The sequence below is a fragment of the Gopherus flavomarginatus genome, chromosome 5, assembly GCF_025201925.1.
Source record: "Gopherus flavomarginatus isolate rGopFla2 chromosome 5, rGopFla2.mat.asm, whole genome shotgun sequence".
NCBI classification, from domain to species: Eukaryota; Metazoa; Chordata; order Testudines; family Testudinidae; genus Gopherus; species Gopherus flavomarginatus.
The window spans coordinates 113,710,240-113,732,617 of NC_066621.1; the positions used below are offsets into that span (position 1 = coordinate 113,710,240).

Consider the following 22,378-nt stretch of genomic DNA (forward strand, 5'->3'; position numbering starts at 1 on the left):
TCAGAGACTGCACCAGTTGCTCTAGGAGATTACCTGTCTGTGTACAAGAGAATTATATCCATCCTCGTTAATAGATCTGTGGCATTCAGTGCTAATGAAATTCTCTTGTCTCCACTCCATGATATTGTAGGGGTGAATAGAAATGTCCTTTAAATAACTTAGTGTCACCGCTTTAAAATTTTGTTTTTGTTCATGCTTGCTGAACCCTGGTGCATCCAGCTAACTTTCTTCTGACTCCCTTACATTTGAGTGGTGAGAGCTCACAAATACGCATCTCTTGAGATACTTTCCCTTCTGCCAAGAAGTCCTCTGGGAAAGATTAGGTGAGAAATGCCTGAAAGACGGTGGGTGGGGGGGAACAAAGCAGAAACTCTTGTGAAAAAACACTTTTTTCAAATTCTCTTGTACATTATAGAGAACAAAAAAGCAAATTCCACCCTGAAAAAAAAAAGATTTACATTCAATATTTTGGAGCATGTACTCAGTACCATCGAGGATTCTCTCCATTTCTAGGACACTTAACATTTATCTGTATCTGAATTAAGAAAGCAACTAAGCCTCTGTACACCTCTATAGTAATAGGAGGTGTCAAGCAAAGTTTTTAGGGAAAGTCTGGCAGAGGAGCTTTGCCAAAATCCAACATTCCTTGCTTTTTTTTAAAAAAAAAAAAAAAAAAGGTACTTGCATTTAGAGATCAAAATATATTTAAGGAAATACTCAGAAATGTCAATAAAATAACTCTCTCTGGTAATGGTGATGAATCTGTCTTTATTGCATAGCTTTAAAATATTTATTTAAATGCTCGCTAAGATAATTGAGGGAGATTCCTATACATGAGCTCTCTTGGCTGCAAAACCAAGAAGGCAATTAATATAATGAAAATAGTCTTCAAAACTGAAGGACTATGACTTTCTATTTTTTTTTAGTGGAGGTTGATCTAGACAAAATATTAGTCTATGGATAACGACTATAACTCCATGGACTATATGCACTCATTTTGTGTGGATTGCTATTGCTTCAGTTAACTAAACTGATCTCCCTTTCTTCTAATTCTAGAAGAAACCCAGTTAGGTTAACTTTTTATATACCACAGCAAATGTAAGGTAGCTTTGAAAATTGGAGTTGTCTTCAGCAGAGACTAATCTCTTAAACCTTTAGCTTATGGAACATCAGTAGCTGGCTTAGTTTTTCATAAATTGTTTATGGTTAGCTTGGGGTTCAGTTGTATAAAACTGGTAACTTCATTTCCAATAAATTTATTCTGAGATATTGTTCTCCCAAAAAAACCTTTTAATTTTCAGAAATGGATGATGAGGACTGTGAAAGAAGGAGAATGGAATGCTTAGATGAAATGTCCAATCTTGAAAAACAATTTACAGACCTCAAAGATCAGTAAGTAGTCAAACATATTTTTAAAAAGTATCTTCCTTTGGGGGGCTCATTCTTTCAGTAGTGCTATAAGTGACCATGAACAGTCAGTCTTTCTTTTCCTGTGTTGCAGGAATTACTCTTATCTGGAAGAGGATTCTACCATTCCAGCAGCTGTTGACTCTTTAAAGAGCATAGTGTTAAATTGGCATTCTGAGATGAAATAATTGTGCGAGTAGTCAAATTTCTACTTTATTCTCTCAGTAGAATTTTTAGGGGGAAGATAAATGTAGTTTTAGAGTAAGAAAGGGGATCTTAAATGCAGTTGCTGGGTGGAGGGGCCAGCATGAGTCTCCTCTCCCAAAATGCTGAGGGGATATATGTAGACCTGCATTCTTGGGGTGGCATCAGGACCCCTTTTACTTCCCTATGTGATTGGTACCAGTATATATGCAACCAGAGGTATTCCCCCCAGCATTAAGTAAAAGCGTGTCTAGAGTTAACTTTTCAACATCAGTGTAACAGACTGCAAAATTTGACTTCCCTCTCAACTGATAGTCTCACCAATAAAGTGTGTTTTGAATTGTCATTTAGATTTTGTTTTCAGAAATAATTCTGTAAGGTCAAAAAATTGTGCTTTAGCAGCAATTCATACCTATTTAAGTTCTATCAGCCTATTTCTCTCCTTCACCGCTTTTGATAGGTTTATCTGTAATAGACATGAAGGGAAAACTAAAACAAGCAGGTAAGCTAGTATTAATGTTTGACCATACAGCTTTCAATTTAACTGATATGCTATACACTTTGTAAAAGTTATCACTATTGAACCCAGAGGCTCCAGTTGAGAATGGGGCTCTCTTACAAACTGTAAAAACTGTTTATGATAGATGCATTGTAATCTTTAGACTTAACCTGTGTGTTCTGTAGGTAAAAGGATTTTTCCCACATCACTCTGCCAATTAATATCAACTTGTTCAGAATAGAACAATTTTAGAGGTTTTAAAATATCAGCTCACTTTCCATGCCAGTTGAGTATGTGATATCTTAGCTGAAGGTGCCAGTTAGTGGTATAGTAGGAATATTTTATGTGGTATGCAGAATCTGTCCACTGAGAACTTATATGAAGGCTCATCTCTTTCCAAGTAGGTTGCTCATCTTTTTGCATGTAGCGTTATTTGATAATTCAGTTGCTGCCAATCTGGGTAATTTTCGTAAAAGTTTCTGTATACCATCACCAGTTCCTAGTCACTTTCCCCTTGGTGTTGGTTGTGTTTTTTTTAAGTGACGTGATCATATTCTGCAATGCTGTTTAATATCTGTGATTCCATCTTCAGAAAGAAGGGATAGAAATGCTGTGCTTGTACATCTTTCCTAGAAGAGTGAAGTATACAAAAAGAAAATAGTTTAATTTAAAAATGACTTGTCTTGGAATTTAGAATGGCAACATTTAGATTTCTAGGTTTTAGTAATCTGTCATGGGATTATTAAACTTTATGATTGTAGATATGGGATTGTCTAAAGAATTCTTGCATACGAAACTGTCATTTCTGCTGTTCTGCTTGTATTGGCTCTTAAGTAATACACTACATTTTTATTTTAAGACTTTACAAAGAAAGATTAAGCCAAGTGGATGCAAAACTACAGGAGGTCATAGCTGGAAAGGCACAAGAATACTTGGAACCATTGGCAGCTTTACAAGAAAACATGCAAATCCGAACAAAGGTGGCAGGTAGGAATGTGACATGATTGTTGCTGTTTAACAGTGTAGATCTACTATGCAACTTTAAAGTCAGTTGACTCATTCTAGAACAGGGGTAGGCAACCTATGGCACGGGTGCTGAAGGTGACACGCGAGCTGATTTTCGGTGGCACTCTCACTGCCTGGGTCCTGGCCCCTGGTCCAGGGGGCTCTGCATTTTATTTAATTTTAAATGAAGCTTCTTAAATATTTTAAAAACCTTATTTACTTTACATACAATAGTTTAGTTATATATTATAGACTTATAGAGAGAAACCTTCTAAAAAAACATTAAAATGTATTACTGGTACGCGAAACCTTAAATCTGAGTGAATAAATGAAGACTCGGCACAGCACTTCTGAAATGTGGCTGACCCTTGTTCTAGAACATGTGACTATTATAAATTTGAAATGCCTCAGAAGAGAAATCTAATGGATGCTTTTTTAGCAAAAGCCAACATTGTAATAGGTTGTCTGTCTCCTCAAGGTACTGTCTGATTAAACCCTAGGCAGTGTGATGTTAACTTGTGCCACATCTGTTCTCCGTCTCTGTAGCATTGTACAAAATGATTACACTTCTGCATTAATAAGGGCTGCTCTTTCTATTAGTGTCAGAGGATTTCAAAAATAAAGGAGATGAAAATGTGAAGGAGACTTTTTCCCTTAGATTAATCTCAAATAGATAAAATTTTGAGTACTTTTTTACGGCTTTAGAAACCTTGTTGTGAGTTGTCTTTTATAAACTTTAAAACTGCTACTGTATTTTATTAGAACTTGTTAGATCCCTTAATGTACAGTGCTAGAAGACAATACGACACACACAAGCACACTTAAGCTTGTAATTTTTAACATCTAACACTCTGAATATATTCTAACACTCTCTAAAATAGTTTCTAGTTATAGTTTTGTATAACCAGTTCAGCTGCCTTGTAATCCATGTCTCCAGGCCTTACTGTGCAGAGGATATAGGGCATGTAAATTCCTTAACAATGGGTCTACAGCAGGTGTGCAGTTCTGACCCCAAAAAAGAAAAACCAAATAATTCCAGAAATTTTAAACTCCTAGCATTTAGATAAATTGGATCTTAACATCTGGATACAGTTTTAATAAGAACTCCTGTCAACTCAATTTTGTCTGCTGAGGTTGAGTATTAGCCATGCCTTATGGCAGTTACATGGTACGCTGACATGACAAAGAAATTGAAGAGGAAAACAAAGATCTGCTCCTCTTGTTCTACCCCATTACTAAGTTTTTGGATGGTGACCTCTTCAGCCAGATTAATCCACAGATGCTCAACCTGTCTGTGGTAGGAGAGGGGTGTCCCCTAGCACAGGTTAGAAAAGAGCCACGAGGTACCATGCCTACCCCCTCTGAAGGGAAAACCAGCAGAAATGTTTAGCTGTACTTCAATCTGGAAAAGTGCAAAACTGCCTCGGCTTGCATCATTAGTGTGGTGATCACAAACATTGCCAACTCTTTCTTTCTCATCACTCAGCTCCATGCCATGAAGCGAAAGCAGGTCAGGCCCAGAGGATCAAAAGGGATCTTGTCTTTATTCTGTGGGTTCCTCTCAATGGGGTTTTCCCTACTGCCCCCTCATATAAGGATAACTTAGGATTTTGGGGGCTAGAGATTCTTTCTCCCAGAAAGATCACCTAACCTTTCTTCAATCCTAGATATCCTCTTCAGAACTGGTCTTTCTCCTGGGATTGACATATGTTGTTGTAATGTGCCCTGTTATCCTAACCTAGGTCTTAGATACACTGGCTCAAACCTCAGACCTGTACTGCAAGCAGTGGCATAGCCAGGTGTAGTGAACAGGGGAAGCTACCACCAAAAAAGGTGCCACTTGCTGCGGCGCTTTTACTCACCCAGCAGCGCATTTACTGACAGGATGGTGCTCCGGGTTTTCAGCAGCGGGTCCTTCACTCACTCCGCAGATCTTCTGCAGCGGGTCCTTTGGTGCCTCCACGCCCCCCCCCCCCACCCCAACTATGCTACTGACTGCATGTACTGAGTCTGGAGTCACAATGGTATGGAGAGGCAATATATTGAGATTCTCTGTCCCATTCACATCTTCAGTGTAGTTGGGGAGCCCATTACCCTGTCTCCTTCAGAATCCTGAGAGTAACCCTAAAAGACAGAGAGAAAAGTAAGCAGGCCTTACCCAGTTGGAGCTACTGTATCATGAATACCTTTCAAGTTGAAGAAGAAATTCATGGTCTCCACGCTCAGACTAGTCATATCTCTGATTCAGATTTCAGAGGAGTTGGTTCTAGAGAACTCCAAAAGCCTGGGTTAGTTGTGGAAGCCAAAAAAAGAAGCCAAAAAAACAAAACCAAAAATCTATAGCATTATTTTCTCCCAGTCATCTTCATAATCACTAGACTCAAAAATGGCTTTTCTCAAATCTTGAGAAAACAGTAAGGAAAAAGAAAGCTATGAAATCTAAACAGATGGATTCCTGCTGGAATTAAGGGTTAGCTATCAGAAGCTGAGCAGGAAGTTTGTCTTGTACTATTTGTCCCAGAATAGTATGAGACCCACATTCAGTCGTAGCAAGACTAGAGCTTTGCTGGATAGTTCTTCCTGGTCTCCCCATTGCCCTTAAAAGAGAGAGGGCAGGTGGATGAGACTGTCTATCAGGGATCAAACTAGACCTATACATTCCCTTACCTGCTGCCTTGGAGGACATCATTAGAATCCGCAAAGACCAAAAGGCTGGAAGGAAAGGTAAACTTTTTTGCAGTGTCAGTAGGGATAGGATTTCCTAATGAGTAGGACACTACCAAATTCATGGTCCATTTTGTTTAATTTCATGGTGAGAAGATTTTAAAAAATCATAAATTTCATGATTTCAGATATTTAAATCTGAAATTTCAGTGCTGTAATTGTGGAGGTCCTGACCCAAAAGGAGCTTGGGTGAAGAAAGTTATTGTAGGGGGGTTCATGGTATTGCCACTCTTACTTCTGTGATGTTACTGGTGACACTGCTGCTTCAGAGCTGGGTGGCTGGCGAGCAGTGGCTGCTGGCCTGGAGCCCAGCTCTGAAGGCAGTGCTGTTGCCAGCAGCGGCGCAGAAGGATGGCATGGTATGGTATTTCTACCCTTACTTCTGCACAGCTGCTGGTGGGGCGCTGCCTTCAGAGCTGGGCTCCTGGCCAAAGCTGCTGCTCTCTGGCCACCCAGCTCTGAAGGTAGCACAGAAGTAAGGGTGGCAATACTGCGACCCCACCCCCACTATAACCTTTCAACTCCCCTCTCCGCCATGTCCTCCTTTTGGGTCACAGATTTCACAGTCCATGACACATTTTTCACAGCTGTGAATTTGGTACGGCCCTACTCTTATCTGGAGAAGGACACAGCATTTCCTATGAGGGGGCTTGCTATCAAAGAACTTGATGTACATGATGGTAAACTCCTCCCTGGCGGGAAATAATGAAGTAAGGTCCAGCAGCTTCCATTTGCTTCACTTGGGCCATGCTAGTGTGGACAGACTCCTTGTTCACTTTTTGGGTTTCTTACTGTCACTTAGGAAGCCCTGGCCTCTAAAACAGTGGTTCTGAATCTTTCCAGACTACTGTGCCCCTTTCAGGAGTCTGATTAGTCTAGTGTACCCCCAAGTTTCACCTCACTTAAACTACTTGCTTACAAAATCAGACATAAAAATACAAAAGTATCATAGCGCATAATTACTGAAGAATTGCTTGCTTTCTTTTTACCATGTAATTATAAAATCAATTGGAATATAAATATTGGACTTACATTACAGTGTATAGTAATATAGAGCAGTATAAAGAAGTCATTGTGTGAAATTTTAGTTTGTACTGATTTTGCTAGTGATTTTTATGTAGCCTGTTGTAAAACTAGGCCACTATCTAGATGAGTTGATGTACCCCCTGGAAGACCTCTGAGTACCCCCAGTGGTATGTGTACCCCTGGTTGAGAACCACTGCTCTACAGAAACTCTTACAACCTACTCTTCCTGCATTCTCTGCACAAGTTATGTTGTCAGGCCATGTCTACACTACTAAATTATGTTGACCTGACTTACGTCAGAATACATCCACTGCAGTTATCAAATCACTTTGTGTGTGTGCGCGCACACGCTTGGCTACTTGTGTTGGCAGTGCGTGTCCTTACTAGGAGTGCTTGTATCAATTGTATTGACAGTGTGAGGCATTGTGGGATTGTTCCTGAAAGCCACTAACAGTTGATGAAGCAACACAGTATCCACACTGACACTGCATCAATGGTGACTTTCTGGGATGGGGCAGGAAGGGGTCAGGGGGTCACTGGTTACCTGGGGCGGTGCCAGCTTCCGAAAGCGGCCTGCACACCCCTCTGGTAGTGGCTCCACGTTTTGGGCAGGGGCAGCGTGTGGAGGAGCCTCCCCTCCCCGGTCCCTGTCCCCCCACCCCACTGGGGCTGCAGGGATGTGCTGGCCACTTCCCAGAGCAGAGTGGGCAGGAAGCAGCCATAGGCTGTGTCTGTACTGCCACTTCCAGCGCTAAACCTTTGGTCGTTCAGGGGTATGAAAAAACATACCCCAGAACGACAAAAGTTTTAGCGCTGAAAAGCGCCAGTATAGACCGCGCTTACCCCTTGTTTGGGGTGGTTATTTTTTATTGCTGGGAGAGCTCTCCCATGGCAATAAAGGGTGACTACAGTGCTCATGTCATAGCGTGGCCAGTCCTGCTGCACTGCTGGTGGTGGCAGTGGCTGAGGACCCCTGGGCCCTTTGAAATTGCCCAGGGGCAGCAGTGGGGACCGAGAGGCACCCGGGAGCAGCAGGTGGGGCCAGCGGAGGAGATCCGGCCCTGAACATTGGTGGAACTGGGCTCCTGAATATTCGTGGAGCCCAGGCACCACAGGCCCATACAACTCACCGCCCCTGGCTGGGATCATGGAAAACTGACATAGCAACTCAGATACCATGAAAGGTGCTGACATAAAGCAATATTGGACCTCATTCTTGAACAAATTATTTGAAGAGGAAAGCTACTCATTCAATTTGCATTATAATACTGTGATTTATCCTCTCAAAAGTGCAAGATCTTCCATACATGCACATACAAATGTTATCCAGGGTTGGGATATTTAACATAGTAAGTAGTCTTGTACTCAGTGTTAAGGAACACCACCCTTACATGAATCACCCAAATACAGATACACATAGTCCTACTTCTTGGAGAAGAAAACTCAGATAATTTTGAGCAGCTTTTCATGTTTGATACATTACATTCTGCTACAGAAGTTTTCTAAATTGTCATGGTACTTGACATACAGCTCAACAGTTTTTTGGTTGTTCCAGCTGTAATCCCCCCACTGTTCACCATCCCAGTTTGAGATTGTACAAGAATTGGGTATATCTGCCTTGTAGCTTTTTACAAAACTTTGGGGAACTGAGCTTGAGATTTCTCAGTGTGCTTGGCATAGTGTGCCAGCATGTGGTCACCTCAGACAAGACCCGCTCAGACAAACGACCAGAAACAAAGCTTTATTGTAAGGAAACATCAGGATTGCAGTCTAGCAGCCTGTTCTCTGCTTGCTTCAGGCTGCCTGCTTCAGTGCTAAAACTTCCTGCTGGGAAGGCGGAGGGTACTTCTGGCAGGGCCCAGGAAGTTTTCCCAACATGCAGTGGTTTGTAGTCCACTTATAGTTCTTGCTGCTGCTGCTGCTGAAACACACTGGACCTTGGGCTACACAGCCATCAGTCAGTTAGCAACCAGAGAGGTTATAAACAAATAGTCCAAATCTTTTCTCATCACACTTTATCAGCCGCTTCACTTCTTTAGCCAACTTGCTTAGATGCTGTTTCACACCAATATGCAAGTGCATCCCACTAACTTGGAGTTTTAATTCTAGCCTGAATCAGAAGTGCTATGTTGTTATGTCCCATTAATCAGTAATAGCATTCATTTCACTTTTATTTTATAGTAACTGTTTCTTAAACTCTAATCTTAATATCTAAAACTGTTACCCATACTGTGTTCTCATTTCCCAAAAGTGAGTTGAAAAGATGTTTTGTTGATCAGTTCACTGAGTATGAGAAGAACATTTTAAGAAGCATGATGACTTGTCTTCTAACATCTTAACTCTTCACAGTGTTAGATGGGGGATATAATTGAGTAAAACTTCAGTGATAGAAACTGTTCATTCTAGGTCTCTTATTGCTAGATTAATATGTTAATCTGACATCTGTTGTGTAGGGAGGGTTGGAGAAGCATGCTGAAAGAGTTTTTAAAAGCTAGTATTTGCCGACACAGTAAGGATTTTTTTAATAAAAGTGGCTATTCAAATCAGTGTGTAAAATGCCCTTTTAATTTTTAAGTGATTCTTGGGAGTAGAGAAATTGCTAATTTGTACTCATTTAATTGGGGAAGTACTTTGTGAAAGACCAGCTGAATTTGAAAACAAAAACTGTCTTATGCCAGTACATTTAATTCTATTTTAACTATTCAAAGCCCTTAATTGAAAACTTATATGAGCAGAAATGGATGCTAATAGAATTTGAGGTTACAGAGGATTCTGTGATTTTTTTGGAAAACTGCAAGAGACTGTTCAGGAGATTCAAGTTCTCCATTTAGCGAAGAGATACAACATAGACCACTAATAAGAATGGAAGAGCACTTCAGTTCCCATGCTTTTCAAGCAAGAAGCTTGTCCTCCTAGGTCACATAGGTGAACACAAGAAGAGTCATACTGGGTTGGACCATTGGTCTGTCTAGCCCAGTAACCTGTCTTCCGATAGTGGCTGCTGCCAGATGCTTCAGAGAGAATGAACAGAACAGGGCAATTTCTCAAGTGATCCATCTTCTATCATCCAGTTGCATTTCTGGCGATCAGCGGTTTAGGGACGCCCAGAGCATGGTGTTTGTTCCTGACTATTTTGGCTAATAGCCATTGATGGAGCTATCCACCATGAACTTATCTAATTTTATTTTTTTTGAACCCAGTTATACTTTAAGCATGGGATGTTGTGAAGGCCAATTCAATCTTTGACCTATCTCATAAGATTGCCCACAAGCTAGATGGTTGTGGCGACTTGCCTCTTGAGAATAGCTTGGAAACCACCAAACAGTTAGTAATACCCAAGAACTACTGACTTTGGCTGGATACATTTTGTCCTCTTCTCCTGCCTTATTAATTATTGTATTTTTGTTAGCCTTCCATTCATTACTATTAAACACAGTACTGCGGTAGCACCTAGAGACCTCAGCCAGGTTGTGGCCCCATTGTTAGTGCACTGTATGCACATACATGTACCTTTTTAAATAAAAAAAATAATTGTGCACTCTGCTTGAAACGATCTTCCTCCAATGCACCAAGTTATCTCTGCCAGAAGTGGCAAAGCTGTAACATAGTAAGTCTACCTTGTGTTGCATTGACAGAATGTTGTGGGATAAATTAGTTTCTTTTCTACCTATATTGTCAGCAGGATAAAATTTTTAGTCTCTATAAATATAGAAGTCAACAAAATTGAGGACAATTTTCTCTGCAGCCTCTTGAGTTCAGTCAGTTATTTTTCCATACAAGATTTATACTCTGTGTACTGTCTGAACGCTGTCAATATGTAAAATAGTATTTTTTCCCATATGTGCATTACTCTAGGACTAGCAATAGCAATCTTAACAGATAATTCTGAAATCAGTTACTCTTATTTTTAAAAAAAAAAATAATAATGCTGTAATTTGTCTGGTTGCAGGTATCTATAGAGAGCTCTGTTTAGAGTCTGTAAAGAACAAATATGAATGTGAAATTCAAGCTTCTCGGCAGCACTGTGAGGTATTGTCAACTTGTTTAAACTGGTGGCTAATCAAGTCTGTCCTTAATGGATGTGCAACAGTTTCCAAGATTTGGTCCATTTTAAGTTTGTATTATTTTGTAACTTCAATATTTTGATGTAACTTTCTTTATCATTTCAAAAGAAATACATCCTTAACAACTTAAAGAAATGAGACCTCAACTAGGTGTCAGTTTGATTTACATAAACAAGATTAATACTACTTTCATTAACAGGGCCTGTCTAAGATTGAAAAGATCTCCAATCATTTCTGGAATCTCTTTTATATACTAGGCATCTGAGAAAATAGTGGTATTCTACCATAAATATAGCAGTCACATTTTGCAATAATTCTATTTTTAAAAGCAGCTTATGGGCAGAAAATAATGTTGTCACTATTCAAAAATTGGTACTAGAGAATTAGACATGTTTCTATTTCAGAAGAATCTCTGATCTTTTCAGCAATAGATAGAAAAGTATTTGCATAGACAGAGTTGTAGAACAATTACCGTATATACTCGTTCATAAGCTGAATATTTTTGGTAAAAAAGTAACGCATCAAAGAGTAGGGGTTGGCTTATAAACAGGTCTACACCAAAATTTGATGATTTTAAACTCTATGGAATCATTAAATTGAATATCTAATACATTGTCATTTTGTTTACCTAGAGCATCTGCAGGCATGGAGCCCCTCAGCTCCCTGTGGCTGCGGTTCACCGTTCCCAGCCAATGGGAGCTGCGGGAAGTGGCTTACCCTGACGGGCCGGGAGCCAGAGTTTTCCAACCCCTGAAATATAGGGTCGGCTTATGAAAGGGTAGTACGTTTTTTGCTATTTTTACCTAACCATTTTTTGGGGGGTGGTGTCAGCTTATAAATGAATGGGCTAATGAACGAGTATATACAGTAATTCTATTGATACTTTTTTCCACCTGAACAAGGATCAAAACCTTTAAACCCAGAGACAGAAATTCTGCTTGTAAAAACAAAAGCTTCTTTCTATGAGTGCATACAATACTTGAAATGTCTGGACTAATATGAATCTTCATATTTTGATACTGTTACCTGTTTTCTGGATGTAAATGGTCACAACCTGATCTAGTCCTTCTCTGAATAGACATCAGTCTACTGAGATTGACTTCCATGTGCTTCTAAGCCTCCTGGGTCTGGATAGTGACTGATCACTGCTCCGAGCTCTGTATCTCTGAAGCATACTCCCTCATGTCTGACACCATTCTTGGGCAGTTGGACCCTGCAGTCTGGCTGCCTACACTCCAGACCCAGTGCCTTAGCCCTCTTGACCCTCCAGTTGTTAGACAAGCCTTTGTTTCCTCCCCCCTACACTAAGCTGTAGGAGCTCCAGTTTCCTTGTTATACCCTTCAGGGATAACATGGCAGTTAAGCACAGGCTTAGCAAAGAAATCTGACGCTCTCTTCGCATAAATCACAAGTTACAGACCCATTGAAAATAAATTCCTAAATACAATCCCCTTCAGGGAGAGCCCTGCCTTTGGTTAATCCAGGCCTGTCCTAAAGCACTCGGTGTGCTTGCACAGGGCCCCCATCTCAGTCGGGGCCCCAGTCACTGAATGGGTAGTGTTATGATGTGGTGCACAAGGTCACAAAGCCACTCATCACTCAAATGTGGCCTGCTCCGTGGAGTGCAGGGTGGGTGGTGATAATGAGCAGAGCTTCTGGGATTGGGCAGAGCCTCCCTAGCCCAGGGTGGGAGCAGAGCACTGAGATGGGAGGAGACTGGGGAGTGGCTGTGGAGGTCCTGGTGAGGGATTGGGGGTGAGTTGGTGACGGGTTATGAGATGAGTGGGAGTGTTTGGGGATGGGGGCTGCAGGGTGAGTGGTGATGAGTGGCAGATGTTGGGGCTGTGACAGGAATTGAGGATGTTGGGGGATGAGAAACTAGCTGGTGGAGCTGCAACGAGCAGGAAGTATGTCAGGGATGCTGGGATGTTTGTGGGGACTCTCAGGATAAGTGGGGGCTGATGGAGGGTTCTAGAGGGATGGCTACTCATGCGTTCCTAGATTATTAGAACTTCAAAAACAGACTCCAATGAGAGACTTCTGAATTGGAATTAATTTGCAAAATGGACACCATTAAATTAGGCTTAAATAAAGACTGGGAGTGGATGAGTCGTTACGCAAAGTAAAACTATTTCCCCATGTTTATTCCTCCCCCACCACTGTTCCTCACAACTTCTGTCAACTGCTGCAAATGGACCATTTTGATTACCACTTCAAAAAGTTTTTTTCTCTCCTGCTGGTAATAGGTCGATCACTCTTGTTAGAGTGTGTATGGTAACACCCATTGTTTCGTGTTGTGTGTGTGTATATATATCTTCCTACTGTATTTTCCACTGCATGCATCCGATGAAGTGGGCTGTAGCCCATGAAAGCTTATGCTCAAATAAATTTGTTAGTCTCTAAGGTGCCACAAGTACTCCTGTTCTTTTTGCGGATACAGATTAACACGGCTGCTACTCTGAAACCAGATTATCAGAGTTTCCAGTACTTCGCAGAATGATGTGGATCTGTCCCAGCTGGCATGACCACACGCTGCACAAGGGGAAGGGGACATTTCTAAAAGCGTGCTGCCCTGCCCCCACTGGCAGGAGCTGAAATGCGCTGTAGGTTATTAACATTAGCAGACATAAGTCCTTAACCTCTTTCTTTCACTGATATGGAAGTTACAATAGAAAGTTGTGAAACAGACTTATAATCTAGATGGGGGTTAAATGTGTATGAACATAAGTATTTTGTATATTTAAAAGTGAGGTAAATATAACTTTTTTCTAAGAGATTTTATCTACATCTTGGCAATTTATCCTTAATAAGGACTTGAGCAAATGTCTTGGTGCTTTCTTCTTGAGTTTCCAAAGCCTCCATCTTTTCTTGTATTTTCTTCATTTTTTTTTTTCTGGTCCATCTGTTTTGGTTTTGGTTTTGTTTTGTCTTGTTCCCCCTTTACATTTCGGATATCTTTGACAACAGAGAATCTGAGATATTCTCATGAATCAAGTCCAGGCATCCAAGCCTTTATATTACAGAAGAGGTGAATTCCAGTGCAATTTTAGATGCAGTTGCAGAAACTGATTTTTTGGTACCAGATAATTTCTCAGCCAACTGAACTGCCTCAAGTGCTATTGTAGATAAAAGAGAACGTGACTAGTGAGTGTTTCCTCTTCGTTACTTTCTCTCAGCTCTTCTAGGAGTCATTATCTGTTGCAGTTAAAATAAAAACAAAAACCCTCCAAGATGCATGTATATTTGTCATCCTTTAGGAGACATGCCAGCAAATGAAAGGAACAATAAAGGTACTTCCCCAAAGCCCAAAACTCATATCCTGTAAAATGACATGCACAGTTCTGGGATTTCAGATATGTTTTACATTTCTTTAAAAGTCTAATTGCTATATCTGAGCAGTTTATAATTATTGTGTCAAATATGTACTATGCTGTAAATAAAATCCATGGTATAACCATTCTTAACTTTAAAGCCAGCAACCTTGAGGGATGGGAAAGCAGCTGAAGTATTTGTTGGATTATATAGAGAATCCGAGCTTGCGTATGCATCTGCTTCTGTTTGTCAATGAAGGAAGAGTCTGGTACAATACCTATAACTAAAGATAAGCCATTAATGTATTTGGAACCAAATGGTGGTAGAGTTTTTATATCCCCTTTGAAAAGTGCTAGTTTAAAACATTGTAATTTAATTATTATATGGTTGTCACTGCTGATTTAGGACTGTTTCAGTTCACACTTTTAAATCTAGGTTGCATTATTCTGGACACAAAATATTTCTATTGTAGCAGTCACTTCTTTGTTCACAAAGTTCAAAGGACAATTGTTAATACAATTCTATGAGAGAATCGAACTGTTACTAGTACTATAGTTAACAAAGATTAGATCTGGCTGAAAAATGGGGATGTTTTAATAAAACAATTATTTTTTCCCAAATTTTTAAAAACTTACTGTCAAGGTTCCTTCCCCACTCTGAACTTTAGGGTACAAATGTGAGGACCTGCATGGACACTTCTAAGCTTAATTACTAGCTTAGATCTGGTAACTCTGCCACCATCCAGAAATTTCAGTGTCTGGATCACTTCTTGTCCCTCTCAAAACCTTCCCCTCCCTGGGCAGCCTTGAGAGGCTTCACCAATTTCCTGGTGAGTCCAGATCCAATCCCCTTGGATCTTAAAACAAGGAGAAATTAACCATCCCCCCTCCCTTCCCCCCACCAGTCCCTGGGGAGTCCAGATCCAATCCCCTTGGATCTTAAAACAAGGAAAAATTAACCATCCCCCCTCCCTTCCCCCTACCAGTCCCTGGTGAGTCCAGATCCAATCCCCTTGGATCTTAAAACAAGGAAAAATCAATCAGGTTCTTAAAAAGAAAGCTTTTAATTAAAGAAAGAGAAAAGTTAAAAGATCATCTCTGTAAAATCAGGATGGAAAATACTTTACAGGGCAATCAGAGTCATATAGCCCAGAGAACCCCCTCTAGCCTTAAGTTCAAAGTTACAGCAAGCAGAGGTAAAATCCTGTCAGCAAAAAAGGAACACTTACAAGTTGAGAAAGCAAAAATAAAACTAATCCGCCTTGCCTGGCTGTTACTTACAATTTTGAAACATGAGAGACTGATTCAGAAAGATTTGGAGAGCCTGGATTGACGTCTGGTCCCTCCTAGTCCCAAGATTGAACAACCCCCCAAAACAAAGAACACAAACAAAGACTTCCCTCCACCAAGATTTGAAAGTATCTTAACCAATAAGGGGACCTCTGGTCAGGTGTCAGCCAGGTTTACTGAGCTTCTTAGCCCTTTACAGGTGAAAGTGGCATTAACCCTTAACTATCTGTTTATGACACTTACAAATTTGGAAAACTTGACCAGGTATAAATAGACAATTTAATTTGCACACCACTACAGAGTACATTCTGAATATGAAGTCTATAGTGAATTTGGTTGGAGATAGGACACCAGACTATATTGACCATGTATTTGATCCAGTCTGGTATTTCCTGTGTTCCTGGGTATGACTTTATAGGACTGAAGGAGTGGGCAAGTCTTGACCAATGCACACGGTCCATGTCCTTGACCCACACCTAAAGCCCTTCCAAGTTGGTAAGAACTGCTATTCATTCAGGTTTATTATTCATTATCTTGACCTAATCAATAGACTATTTCCAGTGCTCTTTGTGTTCCATTTTTGCTTTAGATCTACTTAATATCTTGAGAAGAGCACGAGTGATAGGTCAACCATCTTCTCTATTCTTCATTGTGAGTCTTTCATCAGACAGTCATGATGGGAGATAATGTCCAACTAGAGAACATTTTGGTGGAGATCTAGCTGCTTGCTTTACATCTCCTTCCTATCATGGTCCCACTCAAATCCTCCGCACATGCACCCTTCTTTGATATCTGTATATCTTGCATCCACATGAAATATCTTGAATAAGTGTAAGCTTTAAGGGGCTGGGACATCACACTGAAAAAGCAGGTGGATGAGGGCCTCAAAATCGGATACAAAATGTGGCGTATGCGTCATGGCTGTATCTAAATGCATAAGCGACTCTTATCATGTTGCACCTGAACTTCTAAACCAGTTGATGTCAAGTGCATTTAGTTGATAAATATGCATGAATGCATGTTATAATTTCTTGCTTTTGTTTCAGAGTGAGAAGCTCTTGTTGTATGATACTGTACAAAGTGAACTAGAAGAGAAGATCAGAAGATTAGAAGAAGACAGGCATAGCATTGACATTACCTCAGGTAAATAGGATTTGAAAGATTTTTCATGACTTGATGTCACAGTTTAGGGCAGCTGCACCTGCACTGTCCCTCCATGGGCCATTAAGAGCACCCACTCTAGGCTTCTCAGCCATCACCTTTCTTGGGCAGAGACCCATATCTCTCTCTCTCCTGACTGGGTTTTTTCCCTGCTGCAGAGTTCCCTGTCTACACTATGATTTCCCCATCGAACCAGACTACCTAAGCAGGTCTATTTCTCTGCTTTGCTTTCTCTTCAAAGAATATGAGCAGCTGTAATTGCCGGTGGTCACAATTTACCACACAGTCATTTATAAGCAATCACATTTATTCTTAAGATGAAGGCATTACAGAGAAAACATTACAGAAAAGAACTTGCATGTATGCCAATAAGCTTACCAGAGAGCTCCCCCATCTCCAGCCAGGGCTATGGTAGGAATCAATCCTTCATAACTCAAAGGCATTTTTTCTGTGGTTACAAGTTCATAGCAGCCTTATCTTAGGACTAGCACCCCATGAATAGGTTAGTCTTTTCTTTTACATAGATCTTTGGGTTCTGGGAACAGGTAATCAGTGGACAATGGTCCTCTCTTCAGGATGTAATTTCAACAGGCTGGATTTTTGCATAGCTGCAGGTGGGAAATTGTATTAGTCTATAGAGATTCCTCAGGCAAACACTTGATACTGTTTGTCTCAAAAGTCCATTCTTGAGTGGTACATTGTTCAACATAGTCCTTTGAAGTTCATAATGTGCCTGGGTTCACATCCCATCTCACTCTTTCCCCCTTTTCCCCCGCGAATAGTTACATGCAGTCCTGGTCTGTAATAATACATAACCTTTTCATTTAATATAATGGACTCCAAAGATAGTTATACTTGATTCAATAAGGATATTGCAGAAAATTTTCATATCCGTCATCTGATAGCTAACTGCTGGGTCAATTGTATGCAAGTACTGCATCTATAGAGCCTTTCATCACATTGTGGAATGCTGTTAATTGTATCTACTTTAAGTTCATTGAGGCTTAGAATAAAGTCTAAAATACAATCTGCTGTTAGAGCAGATGTCACCATGCCTTGTCTACTATGGTGAGAATCTGTTAATTTTGGCAGAGAGATAAAAGTAAGGCTTACAAAATATAGTACATTAAAATGTGACAATTGCCATTCTTCTCACAAAGAGCATATATCAGAATCTGATTTATATCCTTGTCAGACAATTTTTTTTTACTGTAGAAGAGTTAAACATCAAATTCATTAATGTAATTGTAGCATTCTTATTATGCTTTTTTCAGAGTTATGGAATGATGAACTACAGTCCAGGAAAAAAAGGAAGGATCCATTTAGTCCAGATAAAAAGAAACCTGTTGTCATATCAGATATCCTTTTTCTATCATTCTTGTCTGTGCAGCATTTTGTGGTTTACATCCTTCTTACCACATGTTCTCCTGCTATATTGTGTGCTTACGGAAGACTATATATACATTTTTTTAAAACATATTTAGGAAGTCTTAACAGGCTTGCAAATCCTTGCCATCTAAATATCCGTAACAGAACAATTTACAACAGTGAACTTTTGTTTAGAGGGACATTATACAGTGTTGTATGTGTTTTTTTTTTTAAATATGGAGATAACCCTATCTCATAGAACTGGAAGGGACTTTGAAAGGTCATTGAGTCTAGTCCGCTGCCTTCACAGCAGGGCCAAGTACTATCTCTGACAGATTTTTTTGCCCCAGATCCCTAAATGGCCCCCTCAAGGATTGAACTCACAACCCTGGGTTTAGCAGGCCAGTGCTCAAACCACTGAGCTATCCTTCTGTTATATATCTGTATTTAACAAGTTCCTACCATATCAGAGTGAGCATGATTATAAAGTCCATGACATGCCACTTCCAGTGTTTTTTATTAAATACAGTGAAATCTCTGAATACACATTTAACAGACCAAGCATGTATATCAAATGTTAATATTTCAAAAGAATTGGACAGGTGTGCTGGGTTTTTTTTGCAGGTGACTGTCTTGTCTGAATATTGAATAAATGGCAATCAAATATGCAAGTATTTGTCCTTTGTCTATTTTTGGGTACATAATTGGTGTATTAGTTTTCCCATAACAATCTCTTATCTCCTAGTAGCTGCTAGGCTGCTGATAGCCTTTCATTGAACAAGATAGCTCAGCTTTAGAGGAATGCTTAATAAATACTTTCTTACTGCTGTTCTTGGCAGACAGATTGTGTTCTAATTGTGGTGATGGAAATCTAGTTGAAAGGTCACCTTTTGTGACCTTGAAAATCTAGATTTAGATCACGGTTTTCAAAATACTAGTTTCACTGTTAAGTAATTGCGAAAGTGACTGTTTTTAATTCCATCTAATTTTCCACTTCCAAAAATAGAAGCAATTGAATTCTTGAATATGTTAGCCAGGTTTCTGCTGTTCCTTTGTTTCAATACACTGATCCATGGCATCAGCTCGAGGCAGCAAAAACAGAGGAAGGAAGTTGTTACATAGTAGCAATCGTAACAGTGAGAGTAACATAGGCCAAAAAGAGAGGAAAAACATATTCTAAACATGCTTACAGAACAATTTGGGAGTGAAGGGAGAGGACTCAAGGGAAGTTTAGGGGAAAGTAAGCAAAAAGGCACAGAGAATACTCTAAATTAGATGAAATTTGGAAACTAATTCTACTGGCCATTGACAGTGATCTTTTAAAATAAAAGGGATTTAATCCCAAATTCTAGTCTTTTAAAAACTCACCCTAAACTTTTTCTGGTAAGATAGTAAAGCATTATTTGATATGTCTGTTAAGTAGTGTCATTGTGCTTGGTGCATGGAGAAACATATGATTCTCACTCAAAGGAGTTTGCCGTCTTTAATTTAAAAAAAAAATACAGTTCCATGCACATGATACACAAGATGATGTGACAATGGATACATAATCTCCAAGAAATGTAGAACCATTTTTTCTGATAATGTTAAGCCACTAAAATCCAATATTGATATGCTTCAGAAGTTTAAGGAATTGATACATTTGAATGAAAATGATACCTTCCCAGGACACAAGGATAAGTAAGCAGTTAACAGCATAAGGATGGCATGATATATGCTCAGGAGATGGAGGTTGAAATGAATAATTCTGGAAGATGGCTTTGGAGATGTAAGTAAAAGGAAGATGAAATGAATGTAGGTAGAGTTGTAGTTAGTGTTCTGAAGGTGAAGATTAGAAACTTGAATTTGTGAATAGTAGAGAAGCAATTTGAAGACTGACATGATCAATAGCAGTATTTCTGAGGGCTGAAAAGTAGTCCTGTCAGAAGCAGGAAAACTAGAGAAAGATTGCAGTAATTGAGGTAAATTGGCCAACATCTGGACTTTGCTTTAGAGGTAGAAAGAAGGTTGTCTTTTTTTTTTTTTTTGCGGAGATGTCAGAGGTGGTACCTTCAGAGGCAAAGATTTGTATTTGTTTTGTACAGTGCCAAACACACTTCTAGTACCAGTGACAGACAGAATTTGGCAGTAGGAGGAGAGAGGAGGCTTAATATGACATTGTGTTGAGATTAGATGATGATGGAATGTTCAACTGTGGAGTAAAAATAGGGTAAAACTTAGACAAAAGATGCCCCTCTCCAGGTAGCTTTTTGAAAGGGAGTTGTACTATACAGAAAGTAACTTACTTGTTGACCTTTTCTTGTACTATGTTCTGTAGCTTGTACAATTTAACTCCATATCTTGAGTATTCTTTGCCTTGTTTATTGACTGTGGTCTAATTGTTAAGGCTTAAGAGCTCTATGTTTATCACTCTTTGATTGCATATTTTAAATTCCGGAGGTCAGGGTTGCTAATGTTTGCAGGCTTTAGGTTAATAAGGAGTAAGGACAAGATTCAAAAGCTGTGAATTCATAACTTTGTCACCGTTTTACAGCTGATGTCCAGTGCAGGTGAGAGGCTCAAAGGAGCCAGCTTCCAGAGGTAAACACACAACCCAGGAAATGATTGGTAGACCCTCTTAGCCTGGAGGAAGGGGAGGAGGTCTAAAGTCTTTGCAAACTGAGGTACCCTTCAGGTGCACCCTCACTTCCCCCTTGCAGGGGAGGATGAGAGAATTCAAAGGTGGGCTGAATCCTAGGAGTTAGGTCTAAGGGGATCAACCCTAAATATATATTTATTTATTTTTTTGGTATAGAGGCCATTTAATATCACATCAAACTCAAAACACATGATATTTGAAGTGTTTAGGTCCCCCTATTAAAATTTAAAATCAAAATGGAGTTAAAGTTGTGGCTTTCTTTTTTAAAGTCTATCACTGTCTATTTCATTTTGCGTGTCTCTAATTGGGACACACCACATCAAGACTGCTGCTTTATTGGAATATTTCCCAGAAAGATGACCTGTCGTAATGACGGTGGATAATAATGAATGTTACTTGGTTAAGATGGCATTATCATAAATTCAGCTTAGTGGAGATGCTTTTAGCTAGTGCCAGAAATTTAAGTGGTGGTTATTCAATTGTTTGTATGTAACCCTATCGTCTGGTCTTCTACTACAGAAATTGCTAAAAGGAATTGGGGGTATAAATTTCCAAGTATTCATGCGCAGGATGGCTGTGTGCTGGAGGTGTCAAGCCAAATAGCTTCTAATTACAAGATACACTGGCAGTTCTTACTTATTTTTACAGACAGAGGTCCATGTTAATTTGCTGTCTTGTGCTTATTTCTTGAAGTATGGGTAAATTTGTCTAACCCAATATGTAATGCATACTGGAATTTCTTAGTCTTTCAGTATGTTACAATACATAGTCTTTGTATCAGAGGGTAGCCGTGTTAGTCTGGATCTGTAAAAGCAGCAAAGAATCCTGTGGCACCTTATAGACTAACAGACGTTTTGGAGCATGAGCTTTCGTGGGTGAATACCCACTTCCTCAGATGCATGTCTGACATGCATCTGAGGAAGTGGGTATTCACCCACGAAAGCTCATGCTCCAAAACGTCTGTTAGTCTATAAGGTGCCACAGGATTCTTTGCTGCTTTTACATAGTCTTTGAACTTGACTTGAAATCAAAATGAGAACTACAAAATTTTTTTTAGAAGTGTTGATTAGTAATAAATGTTTAATTTCAACAACTTAAGCTTTTTCTTCCAGTTTTTCAATCTGCTTCAAAACTAATGTGTTGTTTAAAGTCAAGGCGATTTAACTTTAAACCTTCATAATTTATCAACTTATTCAAACTTGCCTTGTGTCATAGGGCTTGCTGAGGTTGAAAAAACAAGACAGATCTGAAGACTATTGTAAAGTAGTATGTATAAAATTGTTTTGTATTTGTGTACATTGTAGTAATTAACTTATGGTACAGAGTTGATATTTTAAGGTAGAGCTTTTGAACTTTTTTGACTCAGTATTTCCAGTCTTTCAGATACTTGATTTCTCAACCTTAACATTTTTTCCATGTAATAGTATTGAATTTAGAGTCACCAAGAAACTGCACCAAATGTGTTAATTTAGATGCTTGCTTTCAGTGTTGTAGAAAAATAAGCTGCCAGGATTGATTTATTCTGTTTGGAGTACAAGAAACAAGGATTGTTTTGGTGATTGTCAAGTACAGAATGGGTATGTAATGTCTGTTGTAGTTTTGTATCCCTGTGGTGTTCTGCAATAACAACCTTAATATAATTGTAAATATGATAGCTTCTAGGAAACTTAAGTGACACTTG

The 22,378-nt window shown here is 39.5% G+C and overlaps 1 protein-coding gene across 2 annotated transcripts in view; it reads left to right on the plus strand.

Moving 5' to 3' along the window:
- The window catches only part of BRMS1L (BRMS1 like transcriptional repressor), a 45,718-nt gene that overhangs the window by 9,856 nt on the left and 13,484 nt on the right, over positions 1 to 22,378 (plus strand). For both annotated transcript variants that reach the window (XM_050953954.1, XM_050953955.1), the window contains exons 2-6: positions 1,302 to 1,392; positions 2,970 to 3,097; positions 10,815 to 10,894; positions 16,577 to 16,673; positions 17,966 to 18,049. In XM_050953954.1, coding sequence (XP_050809911.1) covers positions 1,302 to 1,392; positions 2,970 to 3,097; positions 10,815 to 10,894; positions 16,577 to 16,673; positions 17,966 to 18,049 — 480 coding nt within the window. The remainder of the gene's footprint in view (positions 1 to 1,301; positions 1,393 to 2,969; positions 3,098 to 10,814; positions 10,895 to 16,576; positions 16,674 to 17,965; positions 18,050 to 22,378) is intronic.